Here is a 23,588-nt window from a genome sequence, read left to right as displayed (position 1 = left end):
CCCCATGATACTAATATGGACCCCAGCATCCTCTAGGACGTAAGAGAAAACAGGATTTTAATACCTGCCGGTAAATCCTTTTCTCCTAGTCCGTAGAGGATGCTGGGGTCCACTTCATGACCATGGGGTATAGACTGATCCGCAGGAGCCATGGGCACTCTTAAGACTTTTCAATGGGTGTGAACTGGCTCCTCCCTCTACGCCCCTCCTCCAGACCCCAGTTATAGGAACTGTGCCCAGGGAGACGGACATTTCGAGGAAAGGATTTACTTCAATACTAGTCGTGAGATACATACCAGTCACACCTCAACCATGCCGCACACATGGCAATCAACATAACACACGCCAACAGGCATGAACCAATTGCAGCAACATGCTGAACTAATATAACACAACTTGTGTAACTCTAATAACCAAACTGCAGGTAAAGTACGCACTGGGACGGGCGCCCAGCATCCTCTACGGACTAGGAGAAAAGGATTTACCGGTAGGTATTAAAATCCTGTTTTCTCATATGTCCTAGAGGATGCTGGGGTCCACTTCATGACCATGAGGTTTATACCAAAGCTCCAGTACAGGCGGGAGAGTGCGGATGACCCTGCAGCACAGACTGACCGAACTTGAGGTCTTCATCAGCCAAGATGTCAAAATTGTAGAATTTTGCAAATGTGTTTGACCCTGACCAAGTAGCTGCTCGGCAAAGTTGTAATGCCGAGACCCCCCGGGCAGCCGCCCAGGATGAGCCCACCTTCCTAGTGGAATGGGCTTTCACCGACGTCGGTAACGGCAATCCAGCCGTAGTATGAGCTTGCTGAATGGTAGCTCTGATCAAACGCGCAATAGTCTGCTTGGAAGCAGGACACCCAATCTTGTTGGGAGCATACAGGACAAAAAAAGACTATGTTTCTCTGTTTCCGTATTCTAACTGTTCTAGCGACATAAATCTTCAAAGCCCTAACCACATCTAGAGACTTTGACTCAGTGAACGTGTCAGTAACTACTGGCACCACAATAGGTTGGTTTATGTGGAACGAGGAAACCACCTTTGGAAGAAAATGTTGAGGAGTTCTCAACTCTGCCCTATCTTCATGGAAGATCAGGCAAGGGCTCTTGTGCGACAAGGCCCCCAATTCAGACACCCACCGTGCGGATGCCAATGCCAAAAGCATCACCACTTTCCAAGTGAGAAACTTCAACTCTATCTCCTGTAGAGGATCAAACCAATCCGATTGAAGGAACTGCAACACCACATTAAGGTCCCATGGTGCCACTGGAGGCACAAATGGAGGCTGGATGTGCAGAACCCCTTTCACGAAGGTCTGAACCTCTGGAAGAGAGGCCAATTGTTTTTGGAAGAACACTGACAAGGCCGAAATCTGGACCTTGATTGATCCCAATCGGAGGCCTGCCTCCACACCAGCCTGCAGAAAATGGAGAAAACGTCCCAACTGAAACTCTTCCGTAGGAGCATTCTTGTATTCACACCAAGATACATATTTTCTCCAAATACGGTGGTAATGTTTCGACGTTACTCCTTTCCTGGCCTGAATAAGAGTAGGGATGACTTCCTTGGGAATACCCTTTCGGACTAGGATCCGGGGCTCAACAGCCACGCCGTCAAACGTAGCCGCGGTAAGTCTTGATACACGCACGGCCCCTGCAGCAGCAGGTCCTCGCGAAGAGGAAGAGGCCGAGGATCTTCTATGAGCAACTCCTGAAGATCTGGGTACCAAGCCCTCCTTGGCCAGTCTGGGGCAATGAAGATTGCTCGAACTCTTGTTCTTCTTATGATCCTGAGCACTTTTGGGATCAGGGGAAGTGGAGGGAAGACATACACCGACCGGAAAGCCCACTGGGCCACTAGCGCATACACCGCTATTGCTTGAGGGTCTCTCGATCTGGAACAATATCTCTGAAGCTTCTTGTTTAGACGAGATGCCATCATGTCTACTTGAGGAACTCCCCAAAGACTTATCACCTCTGCGAAGACTTCTTGGTGTAGGCCCCACTCTCCTGGATGGAGATCGTGTCTGCTGAGGAAGTCTGCTTACCAGTTGTCTACTCCCGGAATGAAAATTGCCAACAGAGCCTTTACATGTTTTCCTGCCCAGAGGAGGATCTTCGTCACCTCTGCCATTGCCGCTCTGCTTTTCGTTCCACCCTGCCTGTTTATGTACGCGACTGCTGTTACATTGTCCGACTGGATCTGCACGGGATGATCTTGAAGAAGATGTACCGCTTGTCGAAGGCCATTGTAAATGGCTCTCAATTCCAGCACGTTTATGTGAAGGCTGGCTTCCTGACTTGGCCATTTTTCTTGGAAGCTTTCTCCCTGAATGACAGCTCCCCAGCCTCGGAGACTTGCATCCGTGGTCACCAGGAGCCAGTCCTGAATCCCGAATCTGTGTCCCTCTAGTAGGTGAGAGCTGTGTAACCACCACAGGAGTGAAATCCTGGCTTTTGACGACAGGATTATCTTTCTGTGCATGTGTAGGTGGGAACCCGACCACTTGTCCAACAGGTCCCACTGGAAAACTCTGGCATGGAACCTGCCAAACTGTATGGCCTCGTAGGCCGCCACCATTATCCCCAACAACCGAATGCACTGATGGATCGACACACTTGTTGGCTTCAATATCTCTTTTACCATTTTCCGGATTTCCAGAGCCTTTTCCACCGGAAGAAAAACTCTCTGAACTTCTGTGTCCAGGATCATCCCGAGAAAAGACAATCTTGTCGTCGGTACCAACTGCGACTTTGGATAATTTATGATCCAACCGTGTTGTTGGAGTATGGACAGGAAGAGCGTGATGTTTTGTAATAACTGCTCCCTGGATCTTGCCTTTATCAGGAGATCGTCCAGATAAGGAATTATATTGACTCCTTTTTGACGCAGGAGAACCATCATCTCCGCCATCACCTTGGTGAATACCCTCGGTGCTGTGGAGAGACCGAAAGGCAACGTCTGGAATTGGTAATGGCAATCCTGAACCGCGAATCTCAAAAAAGCCTGGTGAGGAGGCTAAATTGGAACATGCAGGTAAGCATTCTTTATGTCTACCGACACCATGTAGTCCCCCTCCTCCAGACTGGAAATCACTGCCCGGAGTGATTCCATCTTGAACTTGAACCGTTTCAAGTAGAGATTCAGATTTTTTAGGTTTAGGATCGGTCTGACCGAGCCGTCCGGCTTCGGAACTACAAAAAGGCTTGAATAAAACCGCTCCCCTTGTTGTGACAAAAGGTACCAAGACTATGACCTGATCCTAACATAATTTTTGGATTGCCGTAGTTACTGCTTCTCTTTCTGGAAGAGAAGTTGGCAAGGTCGATTTGAAAAATTGGCATGGGGGAACGTCTTGAAACTCCAGCTTGTATCCCTGGGACACTGTTTTCAACACCCAGGGATCCAGGCCAGACAGAATCCAACCTTGGCTGAACAGTTTGAGACGTGCCCCCACCCGAGCGGCCTCCCGCAAGGGAGTCCCAGCGTCATGCTGAAGATTTGGCAGAAGTAAGGGTAGACTTCTGTTCCTGGGAACCTGAAGCCACTGTGGACTTCTTTTCCTTTCCCCTTCCCCTAACTGCAAAGAAGGGGGAACTTCTCGCTTTTTTGTATTTATTGGGCCGAAAGGACTGCATGTGAGAGTGATATGTCTTTTTTGCCGGTGCAGGCGCAGAGGGCAAAAATGTCGACTTACCTGCGGTAGCCGGCGAGACTAACATCTAGTCCATCGCCAAATAAGGCCTCACCTTTATATGGGAGAGTCTCCATATTTCTTTTGGAATCTGCATCCGCGTTCCACTGGCGAATCCACAACGCCCGCCGAGCCGATACTGTCATGGTAGCGGCTTGTGAACTCAAGAGTCCAATATCTTTCATCGCTTCTAGCATGTATGCGGCAGCGTCTTTGATATTCCCTAACTTAAGGAGTATATCATCTTTGTCAATAGTGTCAATTTCAGATGATAAGCTTTCTGACCATTTTTCAATAGCGAGACTCACCCACGCGCAAGCAATTGTGGGCCTGAGAGGCGTAACATTGGTAACCTAAATGGATTTCAATGTAGTTTCCATCTTTCGGTCTGCTGGCTCCTTTAGTGAAGCCGTGCCAGGAGCAGGGAGAATTACCTTCTTTGTCAACCTGGACAGTGCACTGTCTAACACAGGGGGTGACTCACATTTTTTCCTGTCCTCTACCGGGAAAGGATAAGCTATCTGAATTCTCTTGGGAATACGAAATTTCTTTTCGGGATTCACCCACATCCCCTCAAAGAGAGTATTAAGCTTGTGAGAAGGGAGAAAAGTGGCCTTGGATTTCTTTTCTTTATAGAAATAAGCCTTCTCCTGAGGTACAGGAGTAGCTTCCGTGACTTCCAGAACTTCCCTTATAGCCACAATCATATATTGTATATTTTTAGCCAATTTATGATCTATTTCCCTGGAGTCACTATCGTCGACACAAGAATCAGTGTCCGTGTCGGTATCAGTATTCACAACATTTGCAAATGGTCTTTCATGTGACCCACAGGGGTCGCCTGCGCATGGAAGAACAGAATCTTGAAAGATCACATCTTCCACAGATTTTCTCCAGCATTCAGCATGAGATTCAGTCTTATCTAATCTCCTATTCATATGATGCATACTATCACGTATTTCTTTCACCCATACAGCTTCTTGGTGTGCTGGCAGCGCCACCACATTTCAACTCTGTGTCCCTAAAATGCCTTCCTCCGGGGAGGAACTCCCTGCCTCAGACATGTCACACAAGTGTACAACACACACTCACAGACACACTGGGACTTATAGGGGACAGACCCACAGTAAAATCTGTCAGAGGGACACAGTTTAGGAGCAGCCAGTTCACAACCCAGGGCCAAAGAAAAAATCCCCGTGCAGCGTACTTTGTACACAGAGACAAAATCCCTGTGTCGCGTACTCCGTACACAGAAACCTTTAAGCGCTATTATATTATGAACAATATGTTTTAGCACCCAGGCTCCCCCCTTTTTTCACCCTGATACTTGTTCAGAAGTGGAGGAGGACCAGCTTCTTCTCTGCAGTCTGTGATTGAGAGAAAATGGCGCTGAACAGTGTGCTGGCTGACTGAGGAGGAAGCTCCACCCCCGCAATAGCGCGTTTCTCCTCAGAGAATTTTCACATAATATTTATACTGGCGGGGGTAGGGCTGTGCCTTGGCATCTTATGCCCCCTTTTATCCAGTTACGAGGTTATTTGCTGGCCAGGGCACCCCCCAGCGCCCTGCAGTGCCTGTGTATGTGTGGACAGCAATGGCGCGCTGCGCTCCCGCCAGCCGTGCAGTACCTCAGCCGTCACTTTACTTGAATGAAGATCTGTCTTCTTACACTCACCTGTCTTCTGACTTCTGGCTCTGTGAGGGGGGTGACTGTGTGCTGTGGGAGTGAGCATCTAGACACGGCTAGCGTTCAGTTCCCTTCAGAGCTAATGGTGTCCTGTCAGCCAGAAGCAGAGCCGTGAAACTCTTCAGGAAGTTGGTTCCTACTTCTGCCCCCTCAGTCCCACGAAGCAGGGAGACTGTTGCCAGCAGTTCTCCCTGAAAATAAAAAACCTAACATAAGTCTTTTTTAAAGAAACTCAGTAGAGCTCCTCAGAGTGCATCCAGTCTGTCTGGGCACATTTCTAAAACTGTGGTCTGGAGGAGGGGCATAGTGGGAGGAGCCAGTTCACACCCATTGAAAAGTCTTAAGAGTGCCCATGGCTCCTGCGGAACAGTCTATACCACATGGTCATGAAGTGGACCCCAGCATCCTCTAGGACGTATGAGAAATAAACAATATGTTGTTCTTTACATGAAGTAGCATTCATTAAATCGCAAAGTTTATTATGTCCATCAAAACCGTGACACAAGCAACATTTCAGGTAAGCTTTTATTGTGTGTACCTCATTTAGACACCCTTCTTCACAGTTCACCGACTCTAAGATATATCTGATGTTCCCACTGAAGGCTACTCGGACGTCCTTATCTGGGTCCTCCATCAGGTTTAATAAGGCCTCAATCATAGCTCTCAAATCCACTTCATCTTTCTCAATGTTTAGGTGTGTAAATAACTTTGGAATGTTTTCTATGAATGCTACAAAACAAATCCAAAGTGAAGTTAGTGATATTGCAATGACATTTTCAAATAGTGGCTCTCTGAGACTAAAACAGCAAGCCCTGCCAGTGGTTCCCACACGCAGTCCTCAAGGTACCCAAACAATCCAGGTTTTATGGATAGCGCTGCTTGTGCACAGATGGTATAATCAAACTGACGGAGATACTATTTAAGTCACCTGTGCCAAAGCATGGATATCCTTAAAACCTGGTCTGTTGGGGTGTCTTAAAGACCATGTTTGAGAACCACTGAGCTAGGCCTTCACTAGTCAGAGTGAGTATGCTTGTGATACAACCTAATCACAGGTATACCTGAGGTTAGAGTACTCACCCATTTTGACAGAGCTTGGCATGCTTCTATCCAGCAGAGAAAAGAAGGGCTTGAATACAGAGGCACTGATTCCTGGACCAGAGGGAGGTAACAAGGTCACCCTGAGGCTGCTGCAGAGCAGATCACATTCAGTTGGTGGAACATTGGCTGAATTCTTTAAGTCAAATCCAATAACAAGCCCACATGCTAGTTTGCTAATTGATTTGGCAAACTCTGTCCTCACCATTTCAGAGTCATCATTCAAGTGATCACTACAAGAAAAAACAGGAACGTTTAACAAAAAATGGTCACTGTAATACGTATAAACTCTTTACCAACCATTTTCTTCTGAAAGGTTAGCTAGAAAGAGATACAGTACCAGTGTCTGGAATCTCCTCTAGAAATGTAATCTAGATTGACGATTGGTGCTACAGAAACTTTCTATCTTCCACTGGACAATGGGGCTTGCAGACTACTCTAGGGAAAGTATTTGAACTGTAATCAATGTAAAAACTATTTTAATTTATTTCTGAAACCAATGCATACAAATGGTGTATTTTACCTTTTAAACCTGTACTACTACTTACTGTAAAATGTTCTTCTCCCACTACTCAAAGTCCTGGGAGTAAGCACGCTTCCGATATCCATGGTAGCCAATAAAAAAAAATGTTGCAGGGTTTTCTGCACTGAAACCTCTGTGGCGCGTAAAAAAAAAAAAAAAAAAAAGATATTCAACTGTCCGGTGCTCACTGCGGCTCCCGGTTGGTCTCTTTTCCATCTTTTCACTGCTGGAAGTAACGGGAGCCTCTGGGGGTGCTGCAAAATGTAGTTCTCACAGCAGCTGGATCTGGGGGGTTTTACACTTACACCAGGGGTCTCACACACACACACACGCACACACTCACAGACACAGCATAATCACCGCTGCTACAGAAGACTCATGTTGGAAACAAAATGTAGATTATATCTATTATTCTGCACTGAATGCATGACTTTACAATAAACCTCATCCCCTGTGATATTGTCACCACACTGCCCGCAGAGTACATGCCTGAACATATCAAACATTAACTGTAACTGTTAACAAATAAATAGTACATTTGCATAGATGATATAATGAAATGTATATTTGGGAGGGATGGGTTAAATAATAGGATTTTAATACCTACCGGTAAATCCTTTTCTCTTAGTCCATAGAGGATGCTGGGGACTCCAAAAGGACCATGGGGTATAGATGGGATCCGCAGGAGACATGGGCACACTAAGACTTTGAATGGGTGAGAACTGGCTCCTCCCTCTATGCCCCTCCTCCAGACTCCAGTTAGTACTGTGCCCAGGGAGACGGACATTTCGAGGAAAGAATTTATTGTTTAAACACGGTGAGTGTCATACCAGCTCACACCTCAAACATGCCGCAAAACGTGGCATTCAATAGAACACCAGCCAATGGCAAGAAATATATATACACAGCAACATGCTGACCGAAAATGTAACACAACCTGTGTGTAAACATGACCAATAAAGCATACCGCATGCCATGGCATGAATAACGTCAGCAACAGACTGACTGAAAGGAAACACCACATGTGTAACCATAACCAATAACTGCAGATACAGTACGCACTGGGACGGGCGCCCAGCATCCTCTACGGACTAAGAGAAAAGGATTTACCGGTAGGTATTAAAATCCTATTTTCTCATACGTCCTAGAGGATGCTGGGGACTCCAAAAAGGACCATGGGGTCTATACCAAAGCTCCAGAACGGGCGGGAGAGTGCAGATGACTCTGCAGCACCGATTGCCCAAACAAGAGGTCCTCATCAGCCAGGGTATCAAACTTGTAGAATATTTTCAAAAATGTTTGAACCCGACTAAGCAGCTGCTCTGCAAGGCTATAAAACCGAGAGCCCTCGGGCAGCCGCCCAGGATGAGCCCACCTTCCTGGTAGAATGGGCCTTCACAGATTTCGGTAACGGCAATCCAGCCGTAAAACGAACAAGGTTAATCGTATTACAGATCCAGCGTTCAATAGTCTGCTTGGAAGCAGGGACCCCAATCTTGTTGGGAGCATATAGGATAAACAGATCTACCGTTTTCCTGAACTGAGCCAATCTGGCAACACAAAATATCAAAATTCAGACCACATCGAGATACTTCGATGTCGCCCAGGCGTCAGTAGCCACCGGCACCACAATAGGTTGGTTCAAGTGAAACCGATGAAAACACTCTTGGCAGAAACTGCTGCCGAGTTCTCATCTCCGCTCTATCTTCATGGAAGATTAAAGAGGGCTATTGTGAGACCAAGCCGCCAACTCAGACACCAGCCTTGCGGATGTCAAGGTCAACCGCATGACCAACTTCCAAGTGAGGAATTTCTGAAAAGTTAAAAGTTCAACCAAAGAAATTGCAGGAACTGCAACACCACGTAAAGATCCCATGGTGTCACAGAGGCACAAAGGGAGGATGGATGTGTAAAATACGTTTTACGAAAGATTGAAACACTGGAAAGGAGGCCAATTGTTTTTGGAAGAAAACCGATAAGGCTGAAATCTGAACCTTAATTGAGCCAAACTTCCTCGGATCCACACGATCTTGTAAGAAAAGAATGGAGAAAACGATCCAACTGGAATTCTTCCGTAGGAAACTTCTTGGATTCACACCAAGACACAAAATTTCCTCCAAACATGGTGGTAATGTTTTGACGGCACTTCTTTTCTGCCTGAAGAGTAGGGAAGACTTCACTGGGAATACCCTTTCGGACTGGGATCCGACGTTCAATCTCCAAGTCGTCAATGGAAACTGCGGTAAGACTTGGAACACACACGGCCCCTGCTATAACAGATCCTCTCGCAGAGGAAGAGGTCAGGGATCTCCTATGAGTAATTGCTGAAGATCTGGATACCAGCCCTCCTTGACCAGTCTGGAACAATGAGGATCAACTGAACCTTTGTTCTTCATATAATCTTTAACATCTTTGGAAAGAGTGGAAGTGGAGGCAACACATAGACCGACCGAAACACCCATGGTGTCACTAGGGCGTCCACCGCTATCGCTTGAGGGACCCTCGACCTGGAACAATATTTCTGAAGTTTCTTGCAAGGCAAGACGCCATCTTGTCTATTAGCGGAATACTCCAAAGACTTGTCCCTTCTGTGAAAACCGCTTAATGAAGACTCCACCCTCCTGGACGGAGAACGTGTCCGCCGAGGAAAGCTGCTTCCCAGTTATCCACTATTGGAACGAACATCGCTGAAAGAGCGCGTAAATGTTTTTGTCGCCGAGCGGAAAATATTTTTGGCTTCTGCCATTTCTTCTCAGGCTTTTGTCTATAGAACACAGTTATAAACGGCCCTTAATTCTAGACCGTTAATGAGGCGACAAGTATCCTAACATAACACTTGTTCTCCGCGAGAATTGCGCCGCCACCCCAGAAGCGAGATACTGGTCTTGAAACCATAATTATCCCAGGTGGGAACCGGACCACTTGTCCAACAGGTCCCGCCAAACACTCAGGCCTGCAACCAGCCCACTGAATGGCTTTCGTAGGCCGCAACCATCTTTTTCAGCAACTGAATTAATTGACGGATTGACACCGTTGCAGGTCTGCCAGACTCTGAATTCTCAGAGCTTCCCTTTTTTTTTTTGGAAGCAAATAAACTCTCTTCAGTACTGCATCTAATAATATTCACCAAGTCGACCACCGCGTCGGTGGGACCAACAGGGATTCTGGCAAGTTCTGTTGTTGAAGAACTGCCAAGGAAAAAACAACATTTTGCACCATTTGGCTTCTTGATCTCTCCGTAATTCGCAGAGCGAACCTTTACCGAATAATTATGACTCCTTACTATCGAAGGAAACCCATCATACCGCCATCACCCTGGGGAAAAGGTGACAACAATCCTGAATCGCAAACCTCAGGTATACCTAATGCGGAAGAAACCGTAATTAGACCTCCTTACTCCTCTTTCAGAGTGAAGAACCCTGCCATGAGAGATTCCCTCATGGAGTTTAATTAGGAATATTGGGATTTGTCTGACCGAGCCGTCCGGCCTCGGGAGCACGAAAAAGCTTGAATAACAGCTTCTTCTCTTTCTTTTTTTTTTTTTTTATGACCGGAACAGCAGGACGATGACCTGATCCTGACACGACTCTTGTATTGCGTCACATACTACCTCCCTGTCATGAAGAGGATCGGTAAGGTCGATTTGAAAAAATCGGTGAGGGTAACGTCTGGAACTCCAGCATGTCCCCCTAGGGACTCTATCCTTAACTCACTGGTCCATGTTCTTTCCAGAACTGACTGAAGAGTTTTAGACGAGGTTCCACCTGTGTGGGCCCCCGCAAGAGAGACCCAACGTCCCACGGTGGACGTGGCAGAAAACAACGGATGATTTCTGCTCCTGTGAACGTGAAAAGGCAGATGACCTCTTACCTTCTTTACCTTCCTTTACCTGCAAAGAAAGGGGAATCATTATCCATTCGGTCGAAACGACAGCTTCCTACAACAATGCGTCACCAACCGTTGTGAAGGAACATAGGGCAAGAAAGGTAACTTACCCGTGGCGCCTGCCTAGAGCATATGAACAAGGCCATCACCAACCAGGCTTCCCTTCATGGGAAAAAAACTCCCCTTCTTTTCGGATTCAGCATTTGCATCGCTTTGGTAAATCCACAACGCCCTCCTAGCCGAGACTGCCATGGAAGTGTTCCGCGCACCCAAAAGTCCCATCCCTTGTAGTCGCACAGGATGTTGCAATGTCCTAGACATGACCCACCTCAAGGGGTAACACCTCTCTCCTCAGGGTAATTATATCGGACGACCAAGTAACCGACCATTTCTGAATACAATTACACCCCCCTGCGCATGCAATGTAAGTATAATCAAAGCATATCATTAAAAAATCACTTAGCTTCCTGTAAACGATCCTTTGTGACAGAGCCCCGTGCAGAACAGGGGTTGACTCTCACTTTATTCTATCCAAGGCAGGAAAAGAATAAACACACGGACTCCTTGTGATGATTTGAAATCATCTTGTCACGGCTGACGTAGAGTTATTCAACAGAGCAACCAGCACATGAGAAGGAAAGGTTTACTTCAGCATTCATTATAAATTCTTTTGTATAAAAGTACACATTTAAATACCCATAAACACACGTATATCTATAAATACATATCTCATATACATATATATATATTTTTGTCAGGAACAGCAGGGTCCCTAATGACATTAATGCGTTCTTAATGCGTATGAACATGTACTGAATGCCGATCTTGTGGATCTAATCAGGAAACATAATGGTCGACAAAAGACATAGTATTCGTGTCGACAACAGGGAGTAGTAACTGGGCAAAATAACATTTTTGTGACCCCGAGGGGTCTGAGGGAAATATATACATATCATTTAAATATTACTCCCCCACAAATATTACCACGTCTGTGCTCGAGCTACAGCTCAATGTAACCGCACCATACACATATATATACACATACACTATATGGGTAGATCCCAGTGTCTGACAGGGAAAACACAGAAATCGTTTACCAACCCATTTACCACCACACGCTTATATATATATATATATATATATATTGCTTCATATTTGTATCTATAAATCTATAATGCACTAAACAACTGTGCCCTCCCCCCCCCCTCGTTTTACACTGTGAGCCGTTCAACAGTGTTTTGGCGGGGCCAGCGTCTCTGTGAGGAGAAAATGGCGCTGGATAGAGTTGTGAGGGCTAAGCCACGCCCCCTTATCGGCGCGCTTCAGTCCCGCTAGTTTTTTAAATTTTTAGACTGGCAGGGGTCTGTATACGGGTGTCGTACGGTATGCCGGCGCTCGTGCTCCCGGCGCCGGCATACCGACAGCGTGGAGAGCGCAAAGGAGCCCCTTGCGGGCTCGCTGCGCTCGCCACGCTGCGGGCACAGTGGCGCGCGCCACACTATTTTATTCTCCCTCCAGGGGGGTCGTGGACCCCCACGAGGGAGAATAGTTGTCGGTATGCCGGGTGTCGGGATTCCGGCGCCGGTATACTGTGCGCCGGGATCCCGACATTCGGCATACAGAAGACCACCCCTGTATACAGTGCCTATGCACTGTATACCTCTGCCTGGATATATATATGAGGTATAATTGCTGCCCAGGGCGCCCCCCCCCCTGCGCCCTGCACCCGTGTAGTGCCGCTTGTGTATGGGAGCAATGGCGCGCAGCGCGTCCGCTGCGCAGTACCTCAGAGACACTGGAGTCTTCTGCCGTCACTGAAGTCTTCCGTTCTTCTAATACTCACCCTGCTTCTTTCTTCTGGCTCTGTGAGGGGGGTGACGGCGCGGCTCCGGGAACGAGCAGCTAGGCAAACGAAGTGATCAGACCCTCTAGAGCTAATGGTGTCCAGTAGCCTAAGAAGCAGAGCCTTGAAGCTCACAGAAATAGGTCTGCTTCTCTCCCCTCAGTGCCACGATGCAGGGAGCCTGTTGCCAGCAGTGCTCCCTGAAAACAATAAACCTACAAGTCTTTTCTCAGAGAAACTCAGGAGAGCTCCCCTGGTGTGTGTCTAGTCTCTCTGGGTACAGAGTCTAACTGGAGTCTGGAGGAGGGGCATAGAGGGAGGAGCCAGTTCACACCCATTCAAAGTCTTATAGTGTGCCCATGTTTCCTGCGGATCCCATCTATACCCCATGGTCTTTTTGGAGTCCCCAGCATCCTCTAGGACGTATGAGAAAACTGTAATACAAAAGTGTCTATTGCACAGAGCCAAAAAAAGAACCTTCACAAGCGGTCACGCAGTACTGTATCTTCAAAACTAAAGCTCCTAAGTAATTGGGAATACTTTTGTATTAATAGTTTTAATGGTAGTCGTTTCTGGCAAAGTACATGCCACAGTAATTCCAATTCTAAAAGCAAAATAAAACAAGATATTTTGGTACTTACCAGTTAAATCTCTCTCTGGCTTCATCTGTTGGACACTTTATAACCATGGGGTTAGTGAGGGATAGGGGTGTCGGCACTTAATGAGCTACCTTTAAGTGGTTTTAATGCTCCTCCCCTCCAACCTGTCCTCAGTTTGAACTTAAAGAGCCTCAAGGATAGGTTGAAGTAAAAACTATTAACATATTTCTCATATACTTAACAAATAAGGGAGGGATCAAAGTGTCACGCTGAAAGGTACCAACAAAATTGTTTTCTTTAACCTTAATCTGAGGGACACTTCATAACAATGGTGATGTACGCTACAAAAGCTGCCCCTAGGGGAGGATGTGCCCAAACTTATCTGAATTTAACACTTTACTGCCAAAGTCAGATCCACTGGATGCAAAGTCATGAAAACTGTAAGGACCATCTAGCTGCTCTACATAACTGCTCCGCAGATGCCCCATTCTGTGCTGCTCCAACTGAGCCAGTGGAATAAACTGAAATCTTAATTGAAACAGGCCTATCAGCCCTAGTATGTGACTGCTTAATCATGGCTGTAATCCATCTAGCTATCACCTGCTTAGATGCTGGCCAACCTTTTTTTTCAGAATGAATGAACTGTTTTCGTAATATGCAGTACTGTCCAAGTAAATTCACAAAACTCTAACCACATCCAGTAATCTTTACCAATTGCCTTGTCTACTTTAGAAAAAGAGAGAATAACTAATTTCTGATTTAAATGGAAATCCGGCATTCCTTGTCAGAAAGACGGGGGGTTCCGACCTATTCATTAGGGCCCCATTTTTTCCGACAAGTCGGGAAATCCGACTTGTCGGAAGCCTGTCGGTATACACGTGGATCAGCGGCTTCAGCCGCCGAGTTGCGTGTATTGTTGGAAGTGCGGACAAACCAGTCAGGTTTTAGCCCCATTTGTGACAATGTCAATCAGACTTTAAAAAAAGTCGGATTGGCAGTGTCGGGAACGGGCCAAACCTGTCGGGTTTGGCCGTGGCACTGAATACTGACCTGTCGGATACTCTCCGTCGGAAAGGATCTGACAGGTATTGAATATACCCCATAGAAGGAGTTTTACTCCTTGGTGCACAGCCATTTTTACTATGTCTGTTTATCAAACTCTTCTTGGATAGCTTGGAGCCACTAGTACTACTGGAATACTTTCCTTTTTTATTTTCGTTAGAACCCGCAGAATCATTGTAATTGGTGTAAATATGCATGCAAGTTAAAATTTCCATGGCACTACCACTGCATCTATTAGGAATGCTAACAGATCCCAGGTTTTGCAACAAAACTTGTTTGTCTTGGTAAATCAAGAGGCCATTAAATCTATCTCTGGTTTCCCCCACTTCACTACCAGACTCTAGAAAACTTCCGGTTGTAGAGATTATTTTCCTGGCAGAATAGACTGACGACTTAAAAAGTCTGGGAAATGGCGCTAAACTGCACACCCTCCAGTAATGAAAGGTGCTATGCTGCTTAGAGTGTGGTGGGGGGAGGGGTGCCAATCTAGATAGAGGCATTCTCAAACCTCAGGTGTGTATTTCTACACATATACACAGTAGGGGAAATGGCTCAAAATTGCACACCCTCCAGTAATGAAAGGTGCTATGCTGCTGAGAATAAAGTAGTATACACAGACAAAAGGGGTGCAGATGCACTATGCGATTATTACATTTCAATATAATAAAATATAATCTATCATAAGAGGTTGTTAGTATATTGTTGGCCAATGATATCGGCCTGCCCACCAATCGTCCAGGTCACCTCTTGTTGAGCAGGTCCCTAACACTACGGGGCCAACATCTTGGACGCAGGGAACCCCAAAACATGATCCAGCAAAGGTCCCTCCCAGGGCATCACATTATAAGGTATAGGTGTGTGAAGGTCGCTACTAAGGTGAAGAGTATGTGAAAAAAATGTGCATACATAAATAACAGACAAACATGATATAAAAGGGACCGTGTATTTAAATGGTAATGCCCTGAGACTTAAAAAGTCTGACTTCCAATTTTCTATTCCTGAAAAAACTGTTGATATAGCCGGGAACTGCTCTATACCCAAGACAGAATCTGAACTTCTCGTCCATCCCTGGCGATTTAAATAAGCTACTGCTGTAGCACTGACCAAATGAAATCTTACTGGCTTCTCCAGAAAAAGATCTTCCACTGTCTTAAGTTCCAAAACATTTATGGAAAGCTTGATTTTCTTCCTGGACCACAGCACCTGAAAAATAGGATTTTAATACCTACCGGTAAATCCTTTTCTCCTAGTCCGTAGAGGATGCTGGGGACTCCAAAAGGACCATGGGGTATAGACAGGATCCGCAGGAGCTTGGGCACACTAAAAAGACTTTGACTGGGTGTGAACTGGCTCCTCCCTCTATGCCCCTCCCCCAGACCTCAGTTATAGGAACTGTGCCCAGGAGAGACGGACATTTCGAGGAAAGGATTTTGTTAAAGTAAGGGCGAGACACATACCAGCCCACACCACAAACATACCGTACAACCGGAGTAACAGGAAACCAGAAAACAGTATGAACTAATAACAGCAACAAGCTGAATATAACCGATACACAACCCACGTGTAACCAAAAACAACCAGTAACACTACCACTGTAAGGAACAGTCCGCACTGGGATGGGCGCCCAGCATCCTCTACGGACTCGGAGAAAAGGATTTACCGGTAGGTATTAAAATCCTATTTTCTCTTACGTCCTAGAGGATGCTGGGGACTCAAAAAGGACCATGGGGTCTATACCAAAGCCCCAGACCGGGCGGGAGAGTGCGGACGACTCTGCAGCACCGATTGAGCAAACATGAGGTCCTCATCAGCCAGTGTATCAAACTTGTAGAATTTAGCAAAAGTGTTTGAAGCCGACCACGTAGCTGCTCGGCAAAGTTGAAGTGCCGAGACTCCTCGGGCAGCCGCCCAAGATGAGCCCACCTTCCTGGTAGAATGGGCCTTTACAGACCTTGGCAACGGTAGCCCAGCCAAAGAATGAGCTTGCTGAATCGTATTACAAATCCAACGTGCAATAGTCTGCTTAGAAGCAGGATTTCCAATCTTGTTGGGAGCATACAAGACAAACAGAGCCTCTGTTTTCCTAGTAAGAGCCGTTCTGGCGACATAAATCTTCAAGGCCCTCACAACATCCAGAGACTTTGGAACCGCCACAGCATCCGTAGCCACAGGTACTACAATAGGTTGGTTTATGGGAAACGAAGAAACCACCTTCGGCAGAAAGTGTTGACGAGTCCTCAATTCCGCTCTATCAGAATGAAAGATCAAATATGGGCTCTTGTGAGACAAAGCCGCTAATTCGGACACTCGTCTAGCAGATGCCAGAACCAAAAGCATGACCACTTTCCAAGTGAGAAATTTTAACTCAACCTTACGCAAAGGCTCAAACCAATGAGACATGAGAAATTGTAACACCACTTCAAGGTTCCACGGGTGGCACAAAAGGAGGATGAATATGTAGTACTCCCTTCACGAAAGTCTGAACCTCAGAAAGGACAGCCAATTCCTTTTGAAAGAAAATAGATAAAGCCGAAATCTGCACTTTGATGGAACCCCATTTCAGGCCTGCATCTACGACTGCCTGCAAAAAGTGGAGGAAACGACCCAAATGAAACTCCTCCGCAGGAGCTGCCTTGGTTTCAACACCAGGATACATACTTCCTCCAAATACGGTGATAATGTTTTGCCGTGACCTCCTTCCTAGCTTTAAGGAGAGTGGGAATGACCTCCCCAGGAACACCCTTCTGAGCTAAGATTTGGCGTTCAACTTCCACGCCGTCAAACGCAGCCGCGGTAAGTCCGGAAACACGCAGGGTCCCTGCAGTAACAGGTCCTCTCTTAGAGGAGGCGGCCAAGGATCTTCTACCAGCAATTCTTGAAGATCTGGATACCACGCCTTCCGCGGCCAATCTGGAACAATGAGCATTGCCTGAACCCCTGTTCGTCGTACGATCCTCAGCACCTTTGGAATGAGAGAAAGCGGAGGGAACACATACACCGACCGGAACACGCACGGAGTTACCAGGGCGTCCACTTGGCTTGGGGGTCCCTTGACCTGGAACAATACCTCGGAAGCTTCTTGTTGAGGCGCGACGCCATCATGTCTATTAGAGGAATTCCCCAACGCCTTGTCACTTCTGCAAATACCTCTTGATGAAGAGCCCACTCTCCCGGATGGAGATCGTGTCTGCTGAGGAAGTCTGCTTCCCAGCTGTCCACGCCCGGGAGGAAGACTGCTGACAGAGCGCTCACGTGCTGTTCCACCCAGCAAAATATTCTTGTGGCCTCGGCCATCGCCGCCCTGCTCCTTGTTCCGCCTTGGCGGTTTACGTACGCCATCGCTATTAGGTTGTCCGACTGAATCAGGACAGGGAGACCCTGAAGAAGGTTCTTCGCTTGCAGTAGGCCGTTGTAAATGGCTCTTAACTCGAGGACATTTATGTGGAGACAAGCTTCCTGGCTTGACCACTTTCCCTGGAAATTTCTTCCTTGCGTGATCGCTCCCCAGCCTGGAAGACTTGCATCTGTTGTCAGCAGGATCCAGTCCTGGATTCCGAACCTGCGTCCCTCTAGGAGGTGAGAGCCTTGCAGCCACCACAGGAGAGAGATCCTGGCCCTGGAAGATAGACTTATTTTCCGGTGCATGTGCAGGTGAGACCCGGACCATTTGTTTAGCAGATCCCACTGAAACACCCGGGCATGAAACCTGCCAAACGGAATGGCTTTGTAAGCCGCCACCATCTTCCCTAGCACTCGAGTGCATTGATGAATCAACACACTTGACGGCCTCAGAAGCTCCCTGACCATGGTCTGGATTTCCAGAGCTTTGGCCTCCGGAAGAAAAACTCTCTGTCGTTCCATGTCTAAGATCATACCCAGAAAGGACAGCCGAGTGGCCGGGATCAACTGAGACTTTGGCAAATTTAGAATCCAATCGTGATGCCGCAGAACCGATAGGGAGAGATCCACATTTTTCAACAACTGATCCCTGGACCTCGCCTTTATCCGGAGATCGTCCAAGTACGGGATAATTGTGGCCCCTTGCTTGCGAAGGAGCAGCATCATCTCCGCCATTACCTTGGTAAAAACCCTCGGGGCCGTGGAAAGCCCAAACGGCAACGCCTGAAATTGGTAATGACCATCCTGTACCACAAACCTCAGGAAGGCCTGATGAGGAGGGTATATCGGGATGTGCAAGTAAGCATCCTTTATGTCGACCGACGCCATAAAATCCCCCCCTTCGAGGCTGGAGATCACCGCTCGAAGACATTCCATCTTGAACTTGAACACTTTCAAGTATGGATTGAGGGATTTTAGGTTCAGAATCGGTCTGACCGAGCCGTCCGGCTTCGGCACAACAGAGAGGCTCAAATAGAACCCTGCCCCCCGTTGGGACGGGGGAACCGGCACAACGACCCTCTGTTGACACAACTTTTGTATCGCATCCCTTACCACTTCTCTTTCGGGAAGAGAAACCGGCAAGGCCGACACGAAAAAACAGCTGGGGGGCATCTCCTGAAACTCCAGTCTGTACCCTTGGGACACTATGTCTAAGACCCAAGGATCCAGGGCCGATCGAACCCAGACCAGACTGAAGAATCGGCGACGGCCCCCCACCGGTAGGGACTCCCGCAGGGGAGCCCCAGCGTCATGCGGTGGACTTGGTAGAGGCGGGGGAGGACTTTTGGTCCTGGGTGCCTGACACTGCAGGCATCTTCCTTCCCCTTCCTCTACCTTTTGAAGCGAGGAAGGACGAGCCCTTACCTCTTTTGTATTTATTAGGTCGAAAGGACTGCATCTGCTGATGGGGTGCCTTTTTCTGTTGTGTGGGAACATAGGGAAGAAAAGAGGAATTACCCGCAGTCGCGGTAGACACCAGGTCAGCCAGGCCGTCACCGAACAAGACACTACCTTTAAAAGGGAGAGCTTCCATATTCTTCTTGGAGTAGGCATCAGAATTCCATTGATGAACTCACAGCGCCCTCCACGCCGAAATCACCATGGCATTGGCTCTTGATCCCAAGAGGCCAACATCCCTCGCCGCATCCTTTAGGTAATCTACAGCATCCTTGATATAACCAAGAGTCAAAAGAACATTATCTTTATCAAGAGTATCCATATCAGAAGCCAAATTTTCAGCCCACTTAACAAAAGCACTACTCACCCATACCGACGCCAAAGCAGGTCTGAGCAATGCACCAGTATTAACGAAAATGGACTTCAATGTCGTCTCCACCTTGCGATCCGCCGGATCCTTGAGAGCAGCCGTGTCAGGAGACGGAAGCGCCACCTTCTTGGACAATCGCGAGAGAGCCTTATCCACATTGGGAGACGACTCAGGGGAAAGGATATGCCATCAAAATTCTCTTGGGAATCTGCCACTGTTTGTCAGGAGACTCCCAAGCCTTTTCACAAAGCACATTCATTTCATGAGAGGGGGGAAATTTTACCTCAGGTCTTTTCTCTTTAAACAAACAAACTCCTGTGTCAGGAACGGCAGGTTCCTCAGATATATGTAAAACATCTTTAATGGCTATAATCATGTACTGAATACTCTTGACAACCCGTGGATGCAAAGAAGCCTCATTAAAATATACATCGGAATCAGAGTCCGTGTCGGTAGCTGTATCTGCCATCTGGGTAAAAGAACGCTTTTGTGATCCTGAGACTGTCTGTACCTGAGACAAAGCGTCCTCCACGGATTGTCTCCATGTTTGTGTCTGAGAATCAGATTTATCCAGCCTCTTAGATAATAAAGCCACATTTGCATTCAGTGTACTCAGCATAGTCATCCAATCAGCAGTCGGCTGTACCGACAGAGTGATACCTAAATCCTTTTCTGCACCCCCAATAACTTCCTACGGGGAGGAACACCCAGGCTCAGACATAGAGTACCGACACACCCACACTCACACAGGCCACAAACACGAGGACAGACCCACAGGGAAGCCTGTAGAGAGAAACAAAGAGGGAGTATGCCAGCTCACACCCCAGCGCCCATACACTAAGAGAAATATTATATATGATCAGCGCGGTCAAAAACAGTATGAAAGCACCAAATTTTATGTGCCCCCTGCCTCCCCCGTTTTTTCCTCCCTGTTACTTGCGGGAGCTTGGAGGTCCGGGCCAGCGTCTCTGCGGCACTGTAGAGATAGAGAAAATGGCGCTGGTGAGCAATGTGCGGCTAAGTCCCGCCCCTTCCCGGCACGCTGTAGCCCGCTTAAAGTCTAATTTCTTTATACTGGCGGGTACTCTATACCATGTCCGGACACCGTATAATCCGTTCTTGCAAGCCACCGACCCCAGTAACTGCTGCCCAGGGCGCTCCCCCCCAGCGCCCTGCGAGTGTCGTTAGTGATACGTGTGGGAGCATGGAGCGCAGCGCGACCGATGCGCTGTACCTCGTTACTGAAGTCTTCTGCCGTCACTGAAGTCTGCGGTTCTTCTAATACTCACCCGGCTTCTTTCTTCTGGCTTCTGTGAGGGGGGTGACGGCGCGGCTCCGGGAACAAGCAGCTAGGCGAACCAAGTGATCGAACCCTCTGGAGCTAATGGTGTCCAGTAGCCTAAAAAGCAGAGCCCTTAACTAAGAAGAAGTGGGTCTGACTTCTCTCCCTCAGTCCCACGATGCAAGGAGCCTGCAGCCAGCAGGTCTCCCTGAAAATAAAAAACCTAACAAAAGTCTTTCTATAGAAACTCAGTAGAGCTCCCCTAGTGTGTGTCCAGTCACTCCTGGGCACAAAGTCTAACTGAGGTCTGGGGGAGGGGCATAGAGGGAGGAGCCAGTTCACACCCAGTCAAAGTCTTTTTAGTGTGCCCAAGCTCCTGCGGATCCCGTCTATACCCCATGGTCCTTTTGGAGTCCCCAGCATCCTCTAGGACGTAAGAGAAAAGGAGATTTTTGTCTTACCTGTTAAATCCTTTTTTCTGAAGCCATGGTTGACACTGGGGACAGTGGGTATAGCTAGGCGTTCAGTCAGGTCACCAAGGAGTTAAACTTGTGGAGTGCAGTCTGGGAAGCCCCTCCTCCCCTATACCCAGCCTGCCTCAGGCCAGTTAGTTTATTTACTATACAAGCCAGGAACAGGAAAGGAAGGAAGAATAAGAGAACCCACAACCATACAACCCCGATATGGGAACATGTCCGGAAACAATGTCGCGAGGAGCGGAAGGGTGGGCGCCCAGTGTCAACCATGACTTCATAAAAAAGGATTTAACAGGTAAGACAAAAATCTCCTTTTTTCGGTCAGCCAATGGTCAGACACTGGGGACAGTGGGACGTCCCAAAGCTGTCCCGTTACGGGCGGGAACGATCCCGAGCTGCACTAAGGACCCGACGCCCAAAGGCTGCATCAGCCGAGGCGAAGGTGTCGAACCTATAGAACCGAAGAAAGGTATGAGATGAAGACCAAGTCGCTGCTATATATTTCTACATGTTGTTTGGCCATTTTGTTGCAAAAAATCTTCTCTGAGTTGGACCCGAGAAACTCAGAACATAACCTCTTTCTATTAGGCCGGTTACCCACTTGTCTGTGGAAGACATTGACCAGTGACCAGTCGTACATGATTATTTTGGACCTTTGAAGGTTGCTTCTCTTGAACCTCTCTAACCATCCTTGGTTTACCTCTGCAACCAGGACCTCTGGCTGAGGAAAACTGTCCCCTGCCTCGAAAGGACTGGGATGTTTGCTGTTTAAGGTATTAGCGAAAAATCCTATTTTTGGATTTAAAAGATTTTTTTAATGGCAAAAAAAAAGTACTCTCCTCCTGTGGCCTCAGAAAACCATTTATCTAATTCAGAACCAAATAAAAATGTACGATCAATAAGCAAAATCTCCAAAAATGTCTTTGTTTCTGTATCCCCCTCCACGATTTCAACCACATTACTCGTCTAGCAACCACTGCTAAACCTGATATTTTAGACTGCATCAAAGAAGAGTTTAAGGCAGCCTCACCTAAGTACTCTGTAATAGATAACAACTGAGACTTAGATATATCAGTCTGGATTCCTTCTATCAACAGGTCAGTCCACTTCTCCATAGCTTTTGCTACTAAAGCTGAAGTCATACTAAGTGTAGAACCTGCTGCCATATAAAAGTATTGAGAAGTACTTTCGTATTTATGATCTGATTGGTCTTTAAGGGAGGCACCGTCCAGAATAGGGAGTATTGTAGCTTTAGACAAAGGCCCTCCTTCCGAGTTGTTCGCTCGCTAGCTGCTTTTAGCAGCATTGCAAACGCTAGGTCGCCGCCCTCTGGGAGTGTATCTTAGCTTAGCAGAATAGCGAACGAAAGATTAGCAGAACTGCTACTAAATAATTCCCTGCAGTTTCTGAGTAGCTCCAGACCTACTCCTAGACTGCGATCACCTCAGTCCGTTTAGTTCCTGGTTTGACGTCACAAACACGCCCTGCGTTCGGCCAGCCACTCCCCTGTTTCTCCAGCCACTCCAGCGTTTTTACCTGGCACGCCTGCGTTTTTTTAGCACACTCCCTGAAAACTGCCAGTTTCCACCCAGAAACACCCACTTCCTGTCAATCACACTACGATCACTCGAGCAATGAAAAAACGTCACTCGAGCTTGTGTAAATCTACAAAGTTTTGTGTGAAAGTACTTAGCGCATGCGCGCTGCGTATCATGCGCATGCTTGCAGTTTTTTAACCTAATCGCTGCACTGCGAAAATCGGCAGCGAGCGAACAACTCGGAATGACCACCAATATTGCTATAGGAACATCTACCCTTGGTACCTGTTCTCTATGCACAATATTGCTATGAGGGATAGAATGCATTGATGAAACCTGCGTGGCACCTGGAATTTTTTTCTCAGGATTTTCCTATCGGATCTGCAATTAATTCACAAAATTGCTCCGATGAAGGAAAAACTTACTTTTTCTTTAACTTCTTGGCCCTGAAAATCAGTAGATAAATTTTTTTGACTAACATTACCACTTTAATCAAGGACCTGGCAAAAACGCTTTGACTAAATTATCTACACGCTGTACACCATTATCTTCAAAGAACAAGACTGATTAATCTAAGTCAGAATCATCCAACTGACCTTCCTCTTCAGGGAAAACATCAGTCAGTGATCATGCAGGGCGGGAAAAAAAATAAGAATTTACTTACCGATAATTCTATTTCTCATAGTCCGTAGTGGATGCTGGGGACTCCGAAAGGACCATGGGGAATAGC

General features: G+C 47.1%; 1 protein-coding gene across 2 annotated transcripts in view; it reads right to left on the bottom strand.

Moving 5' to 3' along the window:
- ATR (ATR serine/threonine kinase) overlaps positions 1–23,588 on the bottom strand; it is a 449,883-nt gene that overhangs the window by 290,604 nt on the left and 135,691 nt on the right. For both annotated transcript variants that reach the window (XM_063915996.1, XM_063915997.1), the window contains exons 10-11: positions 6,466–6,716; positions 5,924–6,114 (exon numbers count right to left, since the gene is read on the bottom strand). In XM_063915996.1, the coding sequence (XP_063772066.1) occupies positions 5,924–6,114; positions 6,466–6,716 (442 nt within the window). The remainder of the gene's footprint in view (positions 1–5,923; positions 6,115–6,465; positions 6,717–23,588) is intronic.

The sequence above is a fragment of the Pseudophryne corroboree genome, chromosome 4 (genome assembly GCF_028390025.1).
Source record: "Pseudophryne corroboree isolate aPseCor3 chromosome 4, aPseCor3.hap2, whole genome shotgun sequence".
Classification (NCBI taxonomy): domain Eukaryota; kingdom Metazoa; phylum Chordata; class Amphibia; order Anura; family Myobatrachidae; genus Pseudophryne; species Pseudophryne corroboree.
The sequence above is the reverse complement of the archived record's forward strand: the minus strand, read 5'-3'. Positions and strand labels throughout refer to the sequence as shown.